The 25,314-nt window shown below is 45.6% G+C and overlaps 1 protein-coding gene across 2 annotated transcripts in view; it reads right to left on the bottom strand.

Annotated features, from left to right (window-relative positions):
- ANO2 (anoctamin 2) overlaps window positions 1-25,314 on the bottom strand; it is a 401,884-nt gene that overhangs the window by 14,913 nt on the left and 361,657 nt on the right. For both annotated transcript variants that reach the window (XM_077468552.1, XM_077468553.1), the window contains one exon: window positions 24,519-24,700. In XM_077468552.1, the coding sequence (XP_077324678.1) occupies window positions 24,519-24,700 (182 nt within the window). The remainder of the gene's footprint in view (window positions 1-24,518; window positions 24,701-25,314) is intronic.

Genomic DNA, 25,314 nt, shown 5'->3' with positions numbered 1-25,314 from the left:
AGCTCCGTGACATACAGCGCTGACAGCAGCTCCGTGACATACAGCGCTGACAGCAGCTCCGTGACATACAGCGCTGACAGCAGCTCCGTGACATACAGCGCTGACAGCAGCTCCGTGACATACAGCGCTGACAGCAGCTCCGTGACATACAGCGCTGACAGCAGCACCGTAAGCAGCCCCAGGAGGAAGTCAGCACAGCACAGGGATGGTGTGATCCCCTCATAATAAGAACCCCCAGGAGGAAGTCAGCACAGCACAGGGATGGTGGGAGCCCCTCATAATAAGAACACCCAGGAGGAAGTCAGCACAGCACAGGGATGGTGGGAACCCCTCATAATAAGCAGCCCCAGTAGAAATATGACACCGCTCAACCTCTTCAAAGAGGAGGGTAGGGGCATATAGTACGGTGTGCTTTTTTGGGTCAGGGAAGTGAGCCAAATGAATTAAGAAGGTCTGTGTGCTTGATTCCAAAAATTGTTTATAGACATATACATGGTCTACTGATCACATGTGTTGAATTCCTCCGAGATCCATGCCTCATTCATTTTTAGAAATGTGAGGTAGTTAACACTGTGGTGAGCTAGGCGAGTACGCTTATCGGTCACAATCCCCCCTGCTGCGCTGAACGTCCTTTCGGACAGGACACTGGATGAGGGGCAAGCCAACAGTTCGATTGCAAATTGGGCAAGCTCTGGCCAGAGGTCAAGCCTGCCCACCCAGTAGTCTAGGGGTTCATCACTCCTCAGAGCGTCCACATCGGCCGTTAACCCAATGTAGTCGGACACCTGACGGTCTAGGCGTTCCCTGATGCTGGATCCGGATGACACCTGTCGATGGGTCGGCTGAAAGAATGACCTCATATCCGAAGTCACCAACACATCTTCAAACCGGCCTCTTCTTGCAGGCGCTGTTGGATTGGTACCCGCAAATCCTTCTCTGGGAGTGGGAATTGCTCCTCTGCCAGCGCACGCAAAAGCAGAATGCAGCATTTCTCGAAGCAAGGCCTGGAAGTGCTGCATTCTGACAGCCCTCTGCGACGGCGGTAACATTTCCGCCATTTTGTGTTTGTACCGGGGGTCTAAGTACGTTGCCACCCAGTACTGGTCCTTGACCCTCATGCTTTTTATACGGGGGTCCCTATTAAAACACTGGAGCATGAAGGCCCCCATTTGCACTAAAGTGGAAGCGGTGTGGTGGCCTGGCTCCTGCTCATCATCCAGGATAATGTCGTCCTCTTCATTCTCCTCTCCCCATCCTCGCACAACAGGGATCCCAGAAAGGTTTAAAGCATGCTCTTCTTGCTCCTGCTCATCCGCCCCGGCACCATCCTCCTCTGACTCCTCATCAGACTCCTGTTGTTGACTTGTCTCAGATAGAGTAGCCCCCCCTGGGAATTCATCCAGCATTGCGACTTCCTCATCTTCCCGCTCCTGCTCCTCCACAGCCTGATCAATGACACGACGCAATGCACGCTCCAGAAAGAAGGCATAAGGTACCATGTCACTGATGGCGCCATGGCTGCGACTGACCAGTTTGGTGATCTCCTCAAATGGCCGCAGAAGTCTGCATGTGTCGCGCATGAGCAGCCACTGGCGCGGTGAAAAAAAACCCAGCTCCCCAGAACCGTTTCTTTCGCAGAGTTCATACAGGTAGACGTTAACTGCACGTTTCTGCTGGAGCAGCCTATCAAGCATATAGAAGGTTGAGTTCCATCGCGTCGGGCAATCGCAAATAAGACGTCTGACCGGCAGATGGTGTCGCCGCTGAATGTCAGCAAGGCGAGCCATGGCCGTGTAAGATCTTCTGAAATGGGCCGAGATTTTCCTTGCCTGCCGCAAGATGTCCTGGACCCCAGGGTATTTGACAAGGAATCGCTGCACGACCAAGTTTAAGACGTGTGCCATGCACGGCACGTGCGTGATTTTGCCCTGTTTCAATGCGCTAAGCAGATTGGCACCGTTGTCACACACCACTTTACCAACTGTCAAATTGAGCGGTGTTAGCCACTCATCTGCCTGTGAACGCAAAGCTGAAAGGAGTGCCGGGCCAGTGTGGCTCTTTGCTTCCAGGCACAACAGACGCAGCACGGCATGGCAACGTCTCACCTGGCATGTGGAATAGGTTCTGGGGAGCTTGGGCGGTGCAGTGGAAGAGACGCTAGCAGCGGAAAAGGAGGAGGCAGCTGAGGAGGAGAGGGAGGAGGATGGAGTAGGAGGAGGAGAAGAAGAGTCAGGCCTGCATGCAATCCGTGGCGGTAAAACCAAATCTACACGGGTGCCACGGGTTACATGCTTGACGGCCGTCAGAAGGTTCACCCAGTGGGCAGTAAAACTGATATACCTTCCCTGCCCGTGTTTGCTAGACCACGTGTCTGTGGTCAGATGTATCTTGGCACCGACACTGTGTGCCAGAGATACATTCACTTGCCGCTGAACATGGCCATATAGCTCTGGGATGCCCTTCTCTGAGAAATACTTCCTTCCTGGGACCTTCCATTGTGGTGTTCCAATGGCCACAAATTTGCGAAAGGCCTCCGAGTCCACCAGTTTATATGGCAGTAGTTGGCGGGCTATGAGTTCTGACAAGCCAGCCGCCAACCGTTGGGCAAGAGGGTTATCCGGCGTCATCATTTTTTTACGCTCAAACATTAGGCCCACGGAAGCCTGCCTTTTTGCAGAAAAATGTGAGCTTGGCGTGATGGAAGGTGGAGTGGAGGACAATTGTGAGGAGAGAGGAGAAGGAGAAGTAGAAGACGAGGCTGGACGGTGAGAGCCTGCAGTGTGGCTTTGTGTGTTCCGTTGCTCCCACTGGGCTCGGTGATGGCTGCTCATGTGCCTTCTTAAGGCGGTCGTCCCTAGGTGAGTATTGGGCTTACCGCGACTAACGCGTTGACTGCAAAGATTGCAGATGGCAACGCTATTGTCAGCAGCGGACACGTTAAAAAAAGCCCACACTGCGGAGCCATGTGCCGGTGTCCTGGGAGCGCCAGATGTGACCGTACATGGTCGATGACTCGCTCCTGATACATTTGCAGTCTGCTTTGTCCCTGCTGTGCAATGTAAGTCATTGCTGCTTCTCCTCCCTATCTGCTGGTCCATATCTCCCTCTGAACTCCCCTCCTCTTCCTCTCTTGTGGGCACCCACGTGACATCACTAGACACGTCATCATCAACGTCACCTTCCCCACCGCTATAAGTAGAGTAGGCAGCAACACCGGGGACCAACCTCCTCCTTGGGCTGATCTGGGTACTGGCGTCAGACTGCTGAGTAGCGCTTGTTGCTACCTCCTCTTCCTGATCCAATACCAAGAGTGGCTGCGCATCAGAAATGTCCTCTTGATATGGATCGGAAAATAATTCCAGTGACTCAAGCGGAAGGTATGTGGTGGTGGTGGTGGTGGTCGTGTTGTTGGTGGTAGTGTCTTTGGGGGTGCACATAGCAGAGAGTGAAGAAGAGGGTGCAGATCGAGAGGATGAGGAGGGTGCAGAAGAGTAAGGCTGAGCGAGCCACTCAACCAAGTCTGGTGCATCCTTTAAAGTAATTGAACGCACCTTCTGCAACTTCCCACTTTGGCTCAAGCCTGTTGCTCCTGCCCTACCCCTACCACCCCTGCGGAAGGGCCTGCCTCTTCCTCTGCATGTCATTTTTTAAATGACCCTGTGACAAAACTCTTAGTCCCTATACCGCTGAAGGACTGCTGCAGTATAGGTGAGCGGTCAGCAGTGGTGCACGTCAACCCTATCTATTGTGGACCTATAGCGGTCCTTACAGAACAGCAGACTGTACCGCACTCAAGCCTATGTACCGTAGCACCCTATACCAAGTTACCAGTCCTTATAAGAACTTTTGTGGACCAAGCAGGTTGTGTATTAGTGTTTAGCAGACTGTACGTCAGTCCCTATACCGCTGAAGGACTGCTGCAGTATAGGGCAGCGGTCAGCAGTGGTGCACGTCAACCCTATCTATTGTGGACCGATAGCGGTCCTTACAGAACAGCAGACTGTACCGCACTCAAGCCTATGTACCGTAGCACCCTATACCAAGTTACCAGTCCTTATAAGAACTTTTGTGGACCAAGCAGGTTGTGTGTTAGTGTTTAGCAGACTGTGCGTCAGTCCCTATACCGCTGAAGGACTGCTGCAGTATAGGGCAGCGGTCAGCAGTAGTGCACGGCAACCCTATGTATTGTGGACCGATAGCGGTCCTTACAGAACAGCAGACTGTAACGCACTCAGGCCTATGTACCGTAGCACCCTATACCAAGTTACCAGTCCTTATAAGAACTTTTGTGGACCAAGCAGGTTGTGTGTTAGTGATTAGCAGACTGTACGTCAGTCCCTATACCAATGAAGGACTGCTGCAGTATAGGGCAGCGGTCAGCAGTAGTGCACGGCAACCCTATGTATTGTGGACCGATAGCGGTCCTTACAGAACAGCAGACTGTAACGCACTCAGGCCTATGTACCGTAGCACCCTATACCAAGTTACCAGTCCTTATAAAAACTTTTGTGGACCAAGCAGGTTGTGTGTTAGTGTTTAGCAGACTGTGCGTCAGTCCCTATACCGCTGAAGGACTGCTGCAGTATAGGGCAGCGGTCAGCAGTGGTGCACGTCAACCCTATCTATTGTGGACCGATAGCGGTCCTTACAGAACAGCAGACTGTACCGCACTCAAGCCTATGTACCGTAGCACCCTATACCAAGTTACCAGTCCTTATAAGAACTTTTGTGGAACAAGCAGGTTGTGTGTTAGTGATTAGCAGACTGTACGTCAGTCCCTATACCAATGAAGGACTGCTGCAGTATAGGGCAGCGGTCAGCAGTAGTGCACGGCAACCCTATGTATTGTGGACCGATAGCGGTCCTTACAGAACAGCAGACTGTACTGCACTCAGGCCTATGTACCGTAGCACCCTATACCAAGTTACCAGTCCTTATAAAAACTTTTGTGGACCAAGCAGGTTGTGTGTTAGTGTTTAGCAGACTGTGCGTCAGTCCCTATACCGCTGAAGGACTGCTGCAGTATAGGGCAGCGGTCAGCAGTAGTGCACGGCAACCCTATGTATTGTGGACCGATAGCGGTCCTTACAGAACAGCAGACTGTACTGCACTCAGGCCTATGTACCGTAGCACCCTATACCAAGTTACCAGTCCTTATAAGAACTTTTGTGGACCAAGCAGGTTGTGTGTTAGTGATTAGCAGACTGTACGTCAGTCCCTATACCAATGAAGGACTGCTGCAGTATAGGGCAGCGGTCAGCAGTAGTGCACGGCAACCCTATGTATTGTGGACCGATAGCGGTCCTTACAGAACAGCAGACTGTAACGCACTCAGGCCTATGTACCGTAGCACCCTATACCAAGTTACCAGTCCTTATAAAAACTTTTGTGGACCAAGCAGGTTGTGTGTTAGTGTTTAGCAGACTGTGCGTCAGTCCCTATACCGCTGAAGGACTGCTGCAGTATAGGGCAGCGGTCAGCAGTAGTGCACGGCAACCCTATGTATTGTGGACCGATAGCGGTCCTTACAGAACAGCAGACTGTAACGCACTCAGGCCTATGTACCGTAGCACCCTATACCAAGTTACCAGTCCTTATAAGAACTTTTGTGGACCAAGCAGGTTGTGTGTTAGTGATTAGCAGACTGTACGTCAGTCCCTATACCAATGAAGGACTGCTGCAGTATAGGGCAGCGGTCAGCAGTAGTGCACGGCAACCCTATGTATTGTGGACCGATAGCGGTCCTTACAGAACAGCAGACTGTAACGCACTCAGGCCTATGTACCGTAGCACCCTATACCAAGTTACCAGTCCTTATAAGAACTTTTGTGGAACAAGCAGGTTGTGTGTTAGTGATTAGCAGACTGTACGTCAGTCCCTATACCAATGAAGGACTGCTGCAGTATAGGGCAGCGGTCAGCAGTAGTGCACGGCAACCCTATGTATTGTGGACCGATAGCGGTCCTTACAGAACAGCAGACTGTAACGCACTCAGGCCTATGTACCGTAGCACCCTATACCAAGTTACCAGTCCTTATAAGAACTTTTGTGGACCAAGCAGGTTGTGTGTTAGTGATTAGCAGACTGTACGTCAGTCCCTATACCAATGAAGGACTGCTGCAGTATAGGGCAGCGGTCAGCAGTAGTGCACGGCAACCCTATGTATTGTGGACCGATAGCGGTCCTTACAGAACAGCAGACTGTACTGCACTCAGGCCTATGTACCGTAGCACCCTATACCAAGTTACCAGTCCTTATAAAAACTTTTGTGGACCAAGCAGGTTGTGTGTTAGTGTTTAGCAGACTGTGCGTCAGTCCCTATACCGCTGAAGGACTGCTGCAGTATAGGGCAGCGGTCAGCAGTAGTGCACGGCAACCCTATGTATTGTGGACCGATAGCGGTCCTTACAGAACAGCAGACTGTAACGCACTCAGGCCTATGTACCGTAGCACCCTATACCAAGTTACCAGTCCTTATAAGAACTTTTGTGGACCAAGCAGGTTGTGTGTTAGTGATTAGCAGACTGTACGTCAGTCCCTATACCAATGAAGGACTGCTGCAGTATAGGGCAGCGGTCAGCAGTAGTGCACGGCAACCCTATGTATTGTGGACCGATAGCGGTCCTTACAGAACAGCAGACTGTACCGCACCCAAGCCTATGTACCGTAGCACCCTAGACAGACCAAGTTACCAGTCCTGATAAAGAGCTTTGTGGAACAAGTGAGTTGTGAATGATTAGCAGACTGCAGCAGAAGGGCAGCAGTCAAGTATAATATTCTTTCTATATTTGGAAGAAAGAATATTATACGTGTACAAGCCTATTACCGTACCACTGATACCAGTCCTGAAAAGAACCTTTGTGGAACTAATAGTAACAGCAAGTCTTTAAAATTATCCTCACTGCCTGACACACTGCTTCCTGCCTGTCCCTATACAAATTGGCAAAAAAGAGTAGGCTGGAACGATTAGCTGGAACAGCTCTTTTGTGGACCTGATAGTAACAGCTAATGATGATGATGATGATGATGATGAAGAAAGACTAATCTGGCTGAGCTGTCCCTAAAATAGCAGCATACAGCGCTCTGTCCCTTTATCTAAACTGACAAAAGAAACTCAGGCTGCTGACCTAACACCTATACCAGTCCTGAAAAGAACTTTTGTGTACCAAATAGCTAGCGTTTTCTCTGTCCCTACTCCACACAGGATCCTTTCCCTACAGTGACAGAAGAAAGAATGTAAAATGGCCACCGGATCGGGTGTATTTATAGGTTAGGGGGAATGTCCAAGTGTCCATGAGCTGTCATGTCTCAATTGGTTGTCCTGTAACACATGATAAACGTGTCACGAAAGGTTAAAGTTCTTGTATACATTAAACACGTAAGTCCGCCGGGGCGAACGACGGAAAAAGGCGTTCGAACCCGCGGACGGCGAAAGTCGGAAATTCGCCGCGAAACGACCGCCGGGCGAACCGTTCGGCCATCACTAGCCATGAAGAATTAAGGCAGTTCTGAAGGCAAAAGGGGGTTCAACCCAGTACTAGCAAGGTGGACCTAATAAAGTGGCCGGAGAGTATTTGTTCATGTATTTCCTTTCTAAATTTTAGTTAGAGATTAAACAAAGGTTTTAAGTGTAAGCACCTAGGGAATTCTAGAAAACACCCAAGCTATCATTTATATTTTAATCAACTACCCATTAGGAATACTAAACTAAATAATGAAATCCTAATTGGTTGATTCATTTTATGACCGAGAGTGAGATGGTAAATACACTCAGCGCTGAGTCAAAATGAAAATATTCCTGTGCAGTGCACTAGGGCCCTGATAAGCTGGATACCTTGACATAAATCTTATTTATTTTTAGTTTAAACCAGAAAACAATCCTTTTAATCTTATCATCTACTAAAATACAGATGGATTAAAAGATATGTGAGAGTAGCAGATCATAGTGCAGTGGCAGATCAGTAAGAGTTGGACTGAAATTTTAATAATTTACTCAATCTCAATAGATGAAGTATTAACCACTTCAATACAGGGCACTTAAACACCTTCCTGCCCAGACCAATTTTGAGCTTTCAGCGCTGTCGCACTTTGAATGACAATTGCGTGGTCATGCTACACTGTACCCAAATGAAATTTTTATCATTTTTTTCCCACAAATAGAGCTTTATTTTGGTGGTATTTGATCACCTCTACGGTTTTTATTTTTTGCGCTACAAATAAAAAAATACCGAAAATTTTGAAAAAATAAATGTTTTTTTTTGTTTCAGTTTCAAAACTTTGTAAATAAGTACGTTTTCTCCTTCACTGATTGGCACTGCCCCATCGGTGTTATACTATAGTAATGGATGCCAATCAGTGCCAAACAATAATGCATGCCAATCAGTGATGCCCATTGTGGGCACTGATTGGCATCCATTATGGGCACTGATTGGCACCCATTGTGCTGACTGGCATCCCTGGTGGTCTAGGGAGGATTATGACCTTTATTACCTTTTCCCTGGTGGTCTGGTGGCGTCCCTGGTGGTCCAGTGTGGGCATCCTTGGGGGGGCTGTGCTGATAATCGATCAGCACAGACCCCCCCTGTCAGAGGAGCAGCCGATCGGCTCTCCTCTACTCGCGTCTGACAGACGCGAGTGAGGGAAAGCCGATCACCAGGCTCTTCCCATTTACACTGTGATCAGCCGTGATTGGACACAGCTGATCACATGGTAAAGAGTCTCCGTCGGAGACTCTTTACCGAGATCGTAGTTGCCGGGTGTCAGACTGACACCCCGCAACAACGATCGCCGCGATGCGTGCCCCCGGGGGCGCACAGTGGCTCATAATCCTGATCACGTCATATGACGTCCGGTCAGGATTATGAAACCACTTTGCCGCCGTCAATTGCCTATAGGGCGGGCGGCAAGTGGTTAATTGTAGAATTTATTTAAACATGGTTTACCTGTTTTTAGCAGTAGTTTATCATGTATGCTGACTACACTCTCTAACAGGCACCCTCTAGTTATAACATCTTAAAACCCAACTCCAGGAAACGCTCATTTAGTCTAGTGGAAAGTTCATGCACTATAACTTGCCTGATCCCCCGCTACCCTGAAAGATGGTGCCCCCCCCCATCTTCCTGTGGTGGACTGTCCCTCAGCATCATCACATTCAAAAGAAAAAGAAGAACGGCTGCACATCCAAAGGTTCCAAAATGCCTTTATTGAGATTACCGCGATGAAACCAAAAAACAGTCACGTAGACGTGTTTTGCCGCGTACACACAATCGAATTTGATCGTGTGCGGGCTCCAGCGGACTTTTTTATCGTAAAGTCCAGCAGACTTAGAAAGTAGTTTTGACTCAAAATTTGTCCGCCGGACTTGGTTTTCAGTGGACAATCCATTCGTCAGTGTGCTAGTCCGGCGGACTAAGAATGGCGCATGCACTGAAGCAAGTACGAGAAGGAAGCTATTGGCTACTGGCTATTGAACTTCCTTTTTCTAGTCCCGTCGTACATGCTGTACGTCATCGCGTTAGAAATCGCGGAACTTTCGGAGCGTCCGTGTGTGGCCAAGTCCCGTTCGTTATAAATTCCGCCGGATTGTTTTCCGGATTGTTTGCCGGACCAATTCGATCGTGTGTACGCGGCATTTCACACATATATCTTGTGTTAAATCATCACATCCAATGCAGACCTATGGCCTTTGCATTGGTCTTGATGACATCAAGACCTTAGACCATTGGGGAGAAGACACTTTGGGGACCAGCTTAGCAGCGAGGAGAGCGGATAATTAGAACTTCTTCTCTATGTCCCCTATAAATAAACAAGCAATAAACCCTTGCAGTGGGGTTGCACCTGTTTGGTTTTCCTGAGTTGGGCTTTAATGAATAAATAATTATTATACATATGAAAAGCTCCAAGCAAGCAGCTAAATATACAGATGACATGCATTATATTGTCAAAATATTAGGATGCCTGCCTTTACACGCACATGAACTTTAATGGCATCCGAATTTTAGTCCGTAGGGTTCAATATTGAGTTGGCCCCCTTTGCAGCTATAACAGCTTCAACTATTCTAGGAAGGATGGCCACAAGGTTTAGGAGTGTGTCTATGGGAATGTTTGACCATTTTTCCAGAAGCGCATTTGAGAGGTCAGGCACTGATGTTGGACGAGAAGGCCTGACTCACAGTCTCTGCTCGAATTCATTAGTTTCCCCGAGTTGGACTTTACTGAATAAATAATTATTATACATGGGGAAAAAGCTCTAAGCAGCCAGCTAAATACACAGATGACATTTGTGAGGTCAGGCACTGATGTTGGACGAGGCCTGGCTCACAATCTCTGCTCTAATATATCCCAAAGTTGTTCTATCAGGTTGAAGTCAGAACTCTGTGCAGGCCAGTCAAGTTTTTCAACCCCAAACTCGCTTATCCATGTCTTTATGGACAGCCAGCTAAATACACAGATGACATTTGTGAGGTCAGGCACTGATGTTGGACGAGGCCTGGCTCACAATCTCTGCTCTAATATATCCCAAAGTTGTTCTATCAGGTTGAAGTCAGAACTCTGTGCAGGCCAGTCAAGTTTTTCAACCCCAAACTCGCTTATCCATGTCTTTATGGACCTTCGTGTGCTTGTAAAGGCAGACAACCAGTCCTGAGTTTTAAACAGCTTTGTCCCACAGCCTTGTTTGGCAAAAGAGTGGACATTATTGTTCGATGCTGCAGTTTCACTTTCACTTTTTACTTAGAGGTCTCCTTCCCACCCTCATCTGCTGACTGGTGAAAGAATAAGCCACATACTGATGAACTCCTTTCTTTGTCACTCTGCTGTACAGACTGTACACTTGACAGTGCGAGGTTGATACAAAGTCAAATTCAGATACTGATGTAGCGCCCTGGATGCTCCTCACAAATTTACTTGCCAGGAGTAGTTAGCCTGGTCAATTGTTAGAGATCCACTGATTTCTCCATAAGTTTGGCCTTGTTGCACTTTTCTCTTCTACCACTAGGTGGCCAGGTACTTGGTGGTACTGGATACGAGAAGGGCAAACCAAGGTCAGGTTATGGGTATATGGGGTATCTCAGCCAATGAGCAGGGGTTTTCTTGAATCCTTTGGCCTGCTGGGAGAGTCTATATATTTGGGTAAGGTCAGTTGATCTGTGTTCTGTACCACCTGGACAGCTGTCTGGGTGGACGTGTATCGTGTGCTCCGTGCTGATAGGCCAGAGATTGGGCCTATCCTGGGGGTATCTGGCTGCTAGGCTGTGTGAGGAAAACCTGTCATTGGAGGTAGAAGGGAAGCTAATGTCAGAAAGGGATCAAACACCTTATTACCAGGGATCACAGTGAATAACTGAAGCAAGTACCGGAGCAGTATTCTCACCGAACGGGTGCTGTGGAGAATCGGGAAACTTCAGGCGGTGATCAAGTCAGAGACCCAACTAGCGGAGGTGATGCTTGCAGAGCAGCCATGTGAGTCAAGCCAGGGAACGAGTCAGTCAGCAGGGGTGAAGCTTGAGAAGTATCTGAAGTGCCAAGCTTGGGACCCAGCAGGGGAGAGTGGGTGACCCTTGAGGTAGCTACCACCGCAGATATTAGAGAGACACCTGAAGCTCAGCGTTGAAGAACTACAAGAGGCAGTTGTAGTGAAGCTGAAGGAACTGTTGCATTTGAGTTAGGAACTGTTGCCTATTGCCATAGGAGACAGCATTCCTGCATGTGCAGTCATGGCACCTTGCTGGGGTCTTTCCCTGCACAGCTGTCCTCCTATCGAAGTCTTGGAGTCTGCTAATTGAATCTACAACTACTTATGGGTGTCCTGGCCCTAATCCTCTTCCCCCAAAAAATATAAAAAGGACTGTCAAGAGAAATAAAACCTATTTTACATCCAAGAAGTGTCTGGTGCCCAATAACTTTGTCCACCTTGTGCCCACTATGCCTCAAAACCCACCACATACAGAATGATGTCAGCTATCTCTGGCAGGAAAAGTTCTGATTAGACTGGACAAGACCTTGCTACACGGCTTGCATTTAAAACATGCATTTAATGATGTATTAGTGATTACAGAGTTACATTTTTTGTGTCCTTTTATATCTGCCTGAAGTTCAGCTTTAAAAAAAAAATGAATACTAGGAATGCTAAAATTATATTTCCGTTCAACTTTTTCTTTGAAAAAAGCTCTTTATTGCATGACTGGCGATCGAATATCTGGTTATCTGTTAATAGCTGAGTGGAATTTGCTGACAGGATTACCCTGAGGATAGCATCTGTGTCTTTGGTTTTCACTTTACTTTACCATCCTGTTAATCATATTTACACATTAGCAGATTACTGGAACTGTTGTTCATAGCAGTCAGAACTGCTGCATATAATGAGAGTAAAATGGTATATGCTGCTAAAGTTTATTTTTATTTTTATAAATGCTCCAGTTTCAAGCAGAATCAATTGCAGGATTTTATATAACACATAATCATGAGGAGTAAGGGAAAGAGGAGGTAGGAAGAGGGGGGGGGGGGGAATGAAGGGCAACAGAAACACAGGAAGATGAGCTTAGAGGGGGAAATAAGAAAAGAGAAGAGGAGAGGAAATTGGGGAAATAAAGAAGAAAAAAAAGCAGAGGTGGCAAGGGGAGAGGAGAGAATAAGACAGAGGAGAGGACAGAGCGGAGGTTGGGGAAATAAAGAAAAGAAGATAAAAGGAGAGGTGGCAAGGGGAGAGAAGAGAAGAAGACAGCGGTGAGGAGAAGACAGAGGAAAGTAGGGTGGGGAAATAAAGAAGAGAATAAAAAAGGAGAGGTGGCAAGGGGAGAAGAGAGGAGAGGACAGAGGAGAAGTGTTTGGGGAAATAAAGAAGAGAAGAAAAAAGGAGAGGTGGGAAGGGGAGAAGAGAGGAGAGGACAGAGGAGAGGAGAGCAGAGAAGAGGAAAGAGAATAGTAAAGGGGAATGGACTGGAGGAATCAGGAGGGAGAGAATAGGAGAAAAAAGGACAAGAGACTGGAGGGAGAGTAGGAGAAAGAATAGAAGGGAATATTAGAGTGGGGTAGATAAAAGAAGTAGAGGCTGCAGAGAGAAGGGAGGAGACTGAAGAAGCCTGGAGAGAAAGGAAAGGATATTGGAGGGAGAGGCAAGTACGGATGAAAAGTTTGGCAGGGGAAAAGTATGGATGGAGAGGAGAAGAGTTTGGAGAGAGAGAGGAGAAAAGATGAACATATGTTTTCAGAGAGAGAAAGGGAGTAAAGATACTGGGGGAAAGTAAAGGAGAGGAGACTGGAGCAAGAGGACAGGAGATTCAGGGGAGAGCAAATTTGAGGAGAAAAGAAGAGGAAAGGAGATTGTAGAGCTAGGCTCAGTTTCCACTAGTGCGGCTTTTCATGTGACTTGGGACTGAAAAGTCGCATGACAAGTCATACCCCATTTCCTTTGAGTACCGTTCATATCTGTGCGACTTCAAGTCGTAGTGACTTCAAAGTAGTCCCTGCACTACTTTGGTCCCACTTTGATGCGATTTGAGGTCCATAGAGCTCAAGAATACACAGACATTGCTTCAAGTTGCGGCAAAAAATCACGGCAAAACCGCGCAACTTTGGGGTTGCAATTGGGGAAACCGAACCTAAGGAGAAGATATTGGAGTAAAAAGAGAGGAGAATGGAGGTAGAGAAAACAAAAAGACATCAGAGGTAGAGAAGAGGAGATGAAATGAAGAGAGAGGATGAGATTAAACAGGGAGATTGATGGGAGATGAAAGAGTTGGAGAACAGGGTAAGGAGAAAAAGAAGAGTAGGAGATTAGAGGAATAGCAGAGGAAGGAAGAGGAGAGGAGAGGGACTGGGGAGGTGATGGAAGAAAAGGGTTGGGGTAAAGGGAGGGGTACTGGGACAGAAAAGCACATGAAAAAAAAATGGAGAAGGAGTAGAGGTGTAAGAGAACTTATGATGGAAACCAAAGGAAGTAGTAAAGGAGAATATGATACGAGATTGCCAGAAGGTATCTTTGCAGTCTGAATGTACTTTTTCGAAGCATGTAAAAATCTTGTGTGACTGTAAAATGTTACACACACCACTCCTCACCCTGAAGAGCTTTATAAATAAAAGCCGTATGCGAACAAGTCTAAAAAGTCATGTAAAATTATGTCATGGCATTTATTAAAACCAGAATTAAGCACAAAAAACACAAGCAAAGCTAGCATTAAAATGATACACAATTTTCGCATTCAAAGACACACAGGACAGTTCTTGTCTAAACTAGATGTCAGTCAATGTAATTATTTGTCTCGGTAAATGTGACAGGTGCTAATAAACTTTAAACTGATTTCAGACAGTCATGTTCAAGCAGCCAAATAATGGGTGTCTAGATCAGCCGTTCCTAGCCAACAAGGTAACGTCATGTAGACAATATTCCGATGGTGAAAGTTTTTTTTTTCATTTATATGTTGCCAAAATAGCTCATCTCCAATAAATCATAGACAAGATTAACATCACAGACAGACTCTGAGAAGAGAAAGCCAAAGAAGGAGATGAAAAAATATATAGATAGTCAAGTGATGGCATTCAGAAGGGGTTTGCTTTTAAAAAGGAATCGTCGATAGGGCAAAATCACATGAATATGGATATGCTAAAGATGAACACTGGTAGGCACATAGCTGTTGGAGCCATTAGCTTTAATAATAAAATGCTTTGAATGTGATAGCATGCTAATACACAGGGCTTTTTTCCCCAGACAATAGGTGCAGGAACTCCCCTTTTCCGAGTCACCCCTTTTACCTCGCCCCTACCCACCTCCGAGCACTGTCCCTTGGTTCCATCCCCTACCCACCTCCAGGTAACGTCCCCTTTAGACAATACAGAACCATAATTTGTATGGAATTTGGTAATGATATCAAGAAAAGCAAATAGACCCCCTTCAGCCAGCAACAATATCCCCCCCATCAACAGATCTCCACACAGCCAGCATTAATAGACTCTCTAGCAGCCATCAACAATAGACCCCTCCCCCAACAGTAGATTTCCTTCAGCAACAACTGACCCCTCAGCAACATAAGACCCACCCCTAGCAACAATAGGTACCCCCCCAGCAACAATAGACCTCCTCAGCAACAATAGACCCCCCTGAAATAATAGATCCCCTCCAGCTAGAATAGATCCCCCAGCAGTGAGAATCAATAACCTGCAGCACACCCCAGCACCCCTTGCAATTACATACAGTCATTCCAGGAGGTGCCGGAAATGCGTTCCCCCTCGTTCTCACTGAAAAAAAGCCCCGCTAATACAGTATTTACCAGTATATTTGTATAAATGTCCCCTCTGGCTGAAAGCTGCCACCAAAGCAGATATAAAAAAAAAAAAGAAAACACATTTCTTAAAAAAGCAAGCGATGTATAGTAAGTACAGTAAAACCTTGGATTGCAAGCATAATTCATTCCGGAAACATGCTTGCAATCCAAAGCACTTGTATATCACAGCAAATTTTCCCCATAAGAAATAATGGAAACTCAGATGATTCATTTCCCAATCATTTATTCATAAGTCCTTTAGTTTATAGTCCATAGAAAAAGATTATAGCAATGTAAGATGTTGTGTAACCATAAAATGTTCACCCACAAATGGAAGCCTCCACAAGGGGATTAGAAGCAAAATCCAGCAGGAGCTCCAGAGTATAGAGGCAACATCCGACCGTGTGTACCCTCCATGGGACAAACTTTTTTGGTTTATATCTGAGAAATGTTGGCTGTGCGGACAGACAAACTTTTCGACAACATAAGTCCGATGGAGCAAAGTCTGAAAACCACCGGACTTTACAAACACGCATGCTCAGAACCAATGCGAAAGATCAGACAACAATACAGAAATTAACCAAAGGTGGCGATAAAGAGCAGAAAAAACATGTGGTTTGGGGAAAGTTGGCTGAAAAAGTCCGATCATGTTTATGCTTTACCCCCCTGGTGGTATTCCCGAGTCTGGCTCGGGGTGAAAATTCAGAACCAAAAGCGGTAACCCCGAGCCAGACTCAGTATCGCATCGCTGGATCCAGGATGAGTTTACTTACCTTGTCCCCTGGATCCAGCGATGTCTCCCCGCTCTGTGAGCGGCTCTTCCTCCGCTTGATTCATCACATCGCAGGGCTCCGTTCCCTGCGAGCGTTGAGACGCACGGGGACGGAGAACAGCGCCAAATTCAAAAAGTAAAACACACACATTACATACAGTATAATATAATCTTACAGATTACATTGCTGTATGTAATTATTTCACATCCCCTTTGTCCCTAGTGGTCTGCCCAGTGTCCTGCATGCAGTTTTATATTATAAAAACTGTTCTTTCTGTCTGGAAACTGGAGATTGTCCATAGCAACCAAAACTGTCCCTTTACATCAAAAGGGGTTTTAGACCAGCTAGAAAACAGTGATAATAAATTAGAATGACTTGCAGAATTGAACAATAGCGATTTGTGGGGAGATCCGTCATCAAATACTGAAAAGTAATGACAGTGACAATTCTGCAACTGAGCAAATTTTTGTGTTTTTGATTTGATTACATTATTGAATCATTTTTATTATTATTATTATATTATTATTTGGTATAATTATTTATTATATTATAATTTATGATTTCATTTTTCAAACTTTATCATACTTGGGATGTCTACTAGACTCTGGTTTGGACAGATTTAAGTGAGTTATTCCTAAGCCCTTGTACACAGGGTCGGACATTCCGATCGGACTGTGTTGTCAGATAATCCGACTGTGTGTGGGCTCCATCGCACTGTTTCCATCGTAATATCTGACAACATGATCCGCTCGGACTTTGTCCGATTGTGTGTAGAGAATTCCGATCGGACAAAGTGCCATGCATGCTCAGATCAAATTCCTAGACCAAAGCTATTGGCTACTAGCCTGAACGTAGTCCCGTCCAACGAAATAACGTCATCACGTTACGTGCCATCGGATTTTCCAACAACTTTATCCGACCGTGTGTATGCAACACAAGTTTCGGACAAAATCTGTCGGACAAAATCTGACGGATTTTGTTGTCGGAATGTCCGACCGTGTGTACAAGGGCTAAGAATTACAGGACTACAATATAAAATGCAAAATTTCCATGCAACATAATGTTACCGCTTTCAGCACCTAAAATCTGAAATAATCACACCGCCGGGGAGGTTAACAAGTTCACAGCCAATGCCCTTTGTACAGAAATCCATGGGAAAGTTTGTTTAAAGTCCGATCGTGTGTATGAGGCTTTAGGGACACTTGTCAAGCGCAGGGTTAGGTGTATGGGCTAGGCCATCATTCCATTTGTGGCTTAGGTTTAGAGATTGTTTTCATGGCTCTCATTGTCTCTCAATGATTTTGAAGAGAGCCAATCACAATATGTTGTGTACTCAAGTGTATGGATGAACAGTCCTAAATTATAATATTACAGGCTTACTTATGAAAAATCTGTATCTGGCCCCTTATTTAGCTTTACTTGCTTTGTGTAAAGGTACAGCTGGTGCTGAAAGTCCGAATAGAGAAGCCTGACAAATGCTGACCTGTGAACGTTTTCCTCTCATGTTCCTAACACTCGCTGTCTCCAAGCACCAGAGTGTGCATAGCAGCATCAAACCTCATAGCTGTTTACATTTCTTTTAACTAAAGGAATGTTATTAACTGCCAAAAATAGTCTTATAAATAGCCAAAACGTTAAGAACTTCTGGCCAATGAAAAAACAACGTACTACTGATTTCACCATGTTATAAATAGGCCTCAAAATAAAGTATACTGAATATGGAGAAGTGAATTCAAGCTGCGCCTTTTTTTTTTTTTCCTAACAGATGGTTTTAATAGAGTGGATCTTATTTTCCTTATCCTGGAGGGACTGAGTCAGATGCATTATTGCTCTGCTACTTTAATTAAAGGAGGTGTGTGAGACTGGTCACATGTTCTGCACATAGAGGGAGAATTTCATGGAACAATTTAGACTTCATTCTAGATGTATCTGCATATTCTAGCACTTCATTCCTAATTATGATGATGGTCTTGTCAGCCACACTGCATTATCTGGCGTTCATAGGATTTATATAAAAGGAGATGAAAAGAGCGTCAGAGTTTTGTTTTTCTGTCTTATACATTATTTTCAATTAATGTAGTAAGATGTATAAAGGAAGCAAGAAGCTCCCGTAAATTACTCATACATCTAGTAGCTGGCATTGGGCTAGAGATTATGCAGGACACGTGTTTTTGTTTTTTCTTATGTTGTTGCTTGTAAATGTTTAAGCTATGTGAGGTTTGATGTTCTGACCGGGGAAGAGCTGGTCTAGCCCTATAAAATTGTAACTGTTCCTACTGACCGCAGGTTGGTCTAGACTAGTGAATGTTCCAAAAATACTTATAGGCTGCATCAAAATTTCTGTGTTCTAACTTTCTGATTGGCTATCGTTCAGAGCTCAGTGGATTTCTTGCTTCCTAAATGTTCAAAAACATTGCCTGCTCTTTACTAGTCTAGGATATAGGTGAAGCCTTTTTCTATTCAAAATGCTCTATTTCATTTATGAAAGCGGGAGGAAGGGTTACCCTTGCTGGGTTTTTTTTTTCTGACCACACTGGGGAGATTTTCCCTTACTTTCTGTCCCTGTTATACTCATACACAAAATGGCTTGCGTGTTTGTTAATGAGGCAGGAAGGCAAGGAAGAAATAATAACCATGTGTAATGTTCTGACCCTTCCTCACTCTTCTACTATGAATATGTTTTTGCTTAGTGTGTGAACCTGTTGGAGAGATTTCCCAATACTTACTGCCCTGATAGGACATAAAGGGAAATATCCAAAGTGGAAACACAAATTGCAATAGAAACCTGTAAGAGTCTTCAACCCTTAACCATGCTAACCTTAACTAAATAAAAACATTTACCTGGAGTTGAGCTTTATTCTTTTTACCTACCTTTTCTTAATAGAAAGGCTATTCAGTGATTTAAAATTCTCAGGAGGCAATAAATGGATCGAAATGTCTGGTTCTTGCTTAACGGGCTGAATTTCGATCCCTCTATGGGCAGGCTGGTTGTACTGGATTCGATCCTGCAATCAATTTCAGTGCAACCAGCCTGTCCGTTTTTTTGCCCAGTCGCTGCCGGCAGCTATAGTCCCCAACAGTGATCATTGTATTCTGACAGTGGGGAAGGGTCTTCGCTCTCCTCATCAGCAGAACACAATAGCGCTGCAGGAAGGGTTCCCTCATCAACACTGTGTTAATGTGGGATTCAAGCAATTTTCTTTCCTTTAACCCATGGTTGAAAGAAAGAAAATTGCATAATGTATGACGGAATGGGGTATGGATATGAGGAAATCAAACAATTTTTGTTCCTTCAATCTTGGCAGCCCTTGCCACCAGTCATGATGTGTCTGTGTTGCATAGAGACACACTGAAGGAGGACATCAATGGGTCTAACATAAGGTATGGAATAAATTGGAACAGATTTATATAAGAAGTTCATTAGCATATTGATGAGGAGGGGAAGGAGAAACCAAGGAAGGCAAAATAAACGTCAAAATCTTAAATTTTTCCTCTGGTGCGTTATCTGGTATTTCTTTGCTTCATGAGTTAATCCCTCTTGCTCAATACCATGAGGGAACATACCAATGTCAAAATAAAAAAAAAACAGTATCTCTCTCCACAGCTCTCCCTAACAGCATGAACACACACTAACAATATGGCTGCTGTGAGCCTCATTTTAGGCTGTGTTATCTTTTTCTTCAATTTATTGGCTTTATTGACCCCCACGCCAGGAAACAACGGTAAGCACTGTATTTTGGATTGCTCTTCATTTCTGGTGGTGAACCTGCAAACTTTTTGGCCACAGGTTTATGATTAGTGAACATTCTGAACCCTTGAAATTCACCAAGACATTATGCAATCCAATAGAGTATATCATTTTTAAAGAAGCTGAAAGACTCCAAGGCAATGGTTCTCAACTCCTGTCCTCAGGACCCACTAACAGGCCAGATTTTAACCACTTTCAGACCGGACCATTTTGCTGGTAAATGACCAGAGGTCTTTTTACACTTTGGCACTGCGCTGCTTTAACTGGTAATTGCGCGGTCATGCAATGTTGTACCCAAACAAAATTTGCGTCCTTTTCTTCCCACAAATAGAGCTTTCTTTTGATGGTATTTGATTGCCTCTGCGATTTTTATTTTTTGCGATATAAACGTAAAAAGACCGCAAATTTTGAAAAAAAATGATATTTTCTAATTTTTGTTATTAGAAAAATCCAATAAACTCAATTTTAGTCGTACATTTAGGCCAAAATGTATTCAGCCACATGTCTTTGGTAAAAAAAAAGTCAATAATTGTATATTTATTGGTTTGCGCAAAAGTTGTCACATCTACAAACTAAGGTACGTTTTCTGGAATTTACGCAGCTTTTAGTTTACGACTGCCTATCTCATTTCTTGAGGTGCTAAAATGGCAGGGCAGTACAAAACCCCCCCAAATGACACCATTTTGGAAAGTAGACCCCCTAAGGAAATTGATAAGAGGCATGTTGAGCCCATTGAATATTTTATTTTTTTGCCTCAAGCGATTGAATAATGACAAAAAAAATATATTTTTTTTTTTTTTACACAAAGTTGTCACTAAATGATATATTGCTCACACATGCTATGGGCGTATGTGAAATGAAACCCCAAAATAAATTCTGCTGCTTCTCCTGAGTACGGGGATACCACATATGTGGGACTTTTTGGGAGCCTAGCCGCGTACGGGGCCCCGAAAACCAAGCACCGCCTTCAGGCTTTCTAAGGGCGTAAATTTTTGAGTTCACTTCTCACTACCTATTACAGTTTTGAAGGCCATAAAATGCCAAGATGGCACAAAACCCCCACAAATGACCCCATTTTAGAAAGTAGACACCCCAAGCTATTTGCTGAGAGGCATGTTGAGTTCATGGAATATTTTATATTTTGCCATAAGTTGCGGGAAAATTACAAACTTTTTTTTTTTTTTTTTTTCACAAAGTTGTCACTAAATGATATATTGCTCATGCATGCCATGGGCATATGTGAAATGACACCCCAAAATAAATTCTGCTGCTTCTCCTGAGTACGGGGATACCACATATGTGGGACTTTTTGGGAGCCTAGCCGCGTACGGGGCCCCGAAAACCAAGCACCGCCTTCAGGCTTTCTAAGGGCGTAAATTTTTGAGTTCACTTCTCACTACCTATTACAGTTTTGAAGGCCATAAAATGCCAAGATGGCACAAAACCCCCACAAATGACCCCATTTTAGAAAGTAGACACCCCAAGCTATTTGCTGAGAGGCATGTTGAGTCCATGGAATATTTTATATTTTGCCACAAGTTGCGGGAAAATTACAAACTTTTTTTTTTTTTTTTCACAAAGTTGTCACTAAATGATATATTGCTCACGCATGCCATGGGCATATGTGAAATGACACCCCAAAATAAATTCTGCTGCTTCTCCTGAGTACGGGGATACCACATATGTGGGACTTTTTGGGAGCCTAGCCGCGTACGGGGCCCCGAAAACCAAGCACCGCCTTCAGGCTTTCTAAGGGCGTTACAGTTTTGAAGGCCATAAAATGCCAAGATGGCACAAACCCCCCCCCAAATGACCCCATTTTGGAAAGTAGACACCCCTAAATTTAGGGGTACACTAGTGAGACTAGGTAATAAATGGCGGGTGCCCTGAAACTATAAAAAAATAACTAACCAACCAGCGTCACCTGTAACAGTTATATGGTGATCACTGGTGAAAGGGTTAACTAGGGGCAATCAGGGGGCTTTATGCGGTAGTATATGGGGGTCCCTGGCGCTATAAAAAGCTGCGGCGAACCTAAATACCTACCTGCCTAACTAGCGTCACCTGTGACACTAATACAGCGATCAGAAAAACGATCGCTTATTAGGCTGGGTTCACACTGGAGCGATGCGGGAACGCCACGAATGCGCGGCGGGTTCCCGCATCGCATGCCTCCCGGCGGCAGTTCACACTGCCCTATGCGAACTGCTGGGAGTGTCAGTGAAATGTTAATGACACCCCCAGATCAGTTCGCATATCGCAGTGCGATCTGCAAACTTGGATCGCATGGTGTGAACACCCATGCGATCCGATTCTGCTGCGGACCAAAAAAAGGGTCCCGTGCGAGTTTGCGGCGGGTGCGGCGGGTGCGACACGAATTCAGCCATACTATCTGTATAGCTGAACTCGAAATGCACAGAGATCGGATGTGATTTGCACTGCAGTGCGGTGCGAATCACATCCGTTCTCATAAACCGCTGCAATGTGAACCCAGCCTTAGTGACACTGGCGACGGGGGGTGATCACGGGGTTAAACCTTTATTGGGGGGGTTAGGGGGGTACCTTAGAACTAAAGGGGGCTAACCCTAACTGCCCTAACAGTTATTAGTCACAAATGACACCCGCCGGGTGATCAGGGGGTTAAACCTTTATTAGGTAATAAATGGCGGGTGCCCTGAAACTATAAAAAAATAACTAACCAACCAGCGTCACCTGTAACAGTTATATGGTGATCACTGGTGAAAGGGTTAACTAGGGGGCAATCAGGGGGCTTTATGCGGTAGTATATGGGGGTCCCTGGCGCTATAAAAAGCTGCGGCGAACCTAAATACCTACCTGCCTAACTAGCGTCACCTGTGACACTAATACGGCGATCAGAAAAATGATCGCTTATTAGGCTGGGTTCACACTGGAGCGATGCGGAAACGCCGCGAATCCGCGGCGGGTTCCCGCATCGCATGCCTCCCGGCGGCAGTTCACACTGCCCTATGCGAACTGCTGGGAGTGTCAGTGAAATGTTACTGACACCCCCAGATCAGTTCGCATATCGCAGTGCGATCTGCAAACTCGGATCGCATGGTGTGAACACCCATGCGATCCGATTCTGCTGCGGGCCAAAAAAAGGGTCCCGTGCGAATTTGCGGCGGGTGCGGCGGGTGTGGCGGGTGCGGCGGGTGCGGCGAATGGCTGAACTCGAATCGCACAGAGATCGGATGTGATTTGCACTGCAGTGCGGTGCGAATCACATTCGTTCTCATAAACCGCTGCAATGTGAACCCAGCCTTAGTGACACTGGCGACGGGGGGTGATCACGGGGTTAAACCTTTATTGGGGGGGTTAGGGGGGTACATTAGAACTAAAGGGGGCTAACCCTAACTGCCCTAACAGTTATTACAGTCACAAATGACACCAATGCAAAAAAAAAAAAAAAATGACATTAGTGTCACTGTGACTGGGGGGCAGGGGTAATTGGGGGGTGATCGCGGGGTAAAGGGGGGGTGTGAGTGTGCCTGGCATGTTCTACTGTGTGTGTAGAGTGTTGGTGCAACTCACCAATCCGCTCTCCTCCGTGTCGGAACGAAAAATACCGACACGGAGGAGAGAATACATCACTTCCTCTCCTGTGTTTACATTACAGGAGAGGAAGTGATGTCACGGGGGATTTCTATTCGTCGGGAGCGATCGCGAGGGGGTGGCCATGAATGAATGGCCGTCCCCTCGTCTGGGATCGCTCCCGAACGAATACCGACCGCCGCAGGCACCGGGCGGGGGCCCGATCGGGCCCCCGACCCGCGGGAAGCAAGGGACGTACATGTAAGCCCTTATGCCTGCCCGTGCCATTCTGCCGACGTACATTGGCGTGCGGCGGTCGGCAACTGGTTAAGTATTACCTTGGGGAGATACAGACTAGAATGCTGCAATCACAACTCTGAGGCTGGGTTCACACCATTGCAAATTGGATGCGGGATCCCTGCATCTAATTTGCAATAGCAGGAGATTTTGACTAGCTCTCTATGGAGCCAGTTCACATAGCTCCGCAGCGGATACGGTGCGTCTTTTGGTCAGTTTCAGGTCCAAATTCAGGGTAAAATCCAGGCTGAAATTGGACCTTAAATGGTGAACCAGGATGTGCCGGACCCCTGCTGTGAGCCACATGCTGCTCATATGTGAACCCAGCCTAAGGCTTATGTCACATGAGCGATATTGTTGCTAGCAGCAACGGATGACCATTTGCTATGGTGTCTCTCTCCTGCTTTTGTGCTGGAGAGTCAGATTTTGCAGCATACCAGGCCAGCAAAGCAGCAACTCCAGAGGGTAAAAGCCTCTCCTCGCTGGTTCTGCCTCTGACAATAAGTCTGACATGGCCCTAAAAAGTCAATGAGGACAATACAGAACTTTGTAGAATTCCACTTAAACAATCCAACCCTAGATGTGAGGTTTGCTATTCGGCAAACAGTAATGCATCTGAAGGCTACCCTCTAAGGATAACAGACTTCTCTGCAACTGAATACCTTACCCCTTTTCTAATACCACTTCTTTGCAAAAATCTGAAGCAAAAAAAAAAACCATTGGAATGTTTGCATATTTGCTGAATAGAGCCCACATTGTTACAGAAAAAATAAGCTGGTAACCTGCCCACAACACAGCTACTATGCTTGCACTAACATGACACAGATACGTTTATGAACACACAAACACAGACTATTGTTCCTCGATTAAACAATGGTTGGTTGCCTTTACCTGCAGAAAACAACATCTTGGGAAAACTGTGAGTTTTCTGGCTGGGTTCCAGGTTTTAGATGGCTGACATTGAAGTATGAAAGGGTATGATTGATAAATCCATGCATGGATCCGTTTGAACTGTACATATACTGATACACGAGACGAGGAATAAAGTCTGATGTCACAGATATTACAAACGCCTAGAGATGAGAGAGACAGAAATAGTGAGAATTAGAAAACCAAGCATGTGCTTGTTTTAGTGTTTAGCAATTTTCCAGGACAGGCCAAGGTCTGAAAAAACTTGTCAATCAAAGCATATTGTGTATATATAGTCCATCTATAGGCTCCAGTTTTTTTGCTGTCCATGAAATGGTTATGGATTGGTAAGGGAAAACAACTTTTTTGGCTAAAATGTTTTTTAAACTGGTTGCAAGCAGATAAGGAAAAGGAGAATGGGTGGGACTAAGCAGCACTTACACATCACTTCTAAAATAGGTCTCAAGTAAAGAAAACAATTCCATGTATAGTATAGTAATTGTAAACCGGGATATATACAGCAAGTGGGATAGCACCATCCCACTTGGCATTGTGTTATCTGAAAGGAGAGTGCACACAGCTGGTACTGACCATCACCATACACCATATACCCAAAGCTAGGTGTCCCATGCAATTATCTGTAATCATAACAGCCCCAGAAGCCAATGCTCTAGAGCAGGGGCCTCAAGCTGGTGGCCCTCCAGTTGTTGCAGAACTACAAGTCTCATCATGCCTTTGCCTGAGTGAGTCGTGCTTGTAATTGTCAGCCTTGCAATTC

This window comes from Lithobates pipiens, unplaced genomic scaffold (assembly GCF_037356315.1).
Source record: "Lithobates pipiens isolate NorthernLeopardFrog02 unplaced genomic scaffold, aLitPip1_a1.2 Scaffold_8, whole genome shotgun sequence".
In the NCBI taxonomy this organism is placed as follows: domain Eukaryota; kingdom Metazoa; phylum Chordata; class Amphibia; order Anura; family Ranidae; genus Lithobates; species Lithobates pipiens.
This window is presented reverse-complemented; position numbering and strand designations above follow the sequence as displayed.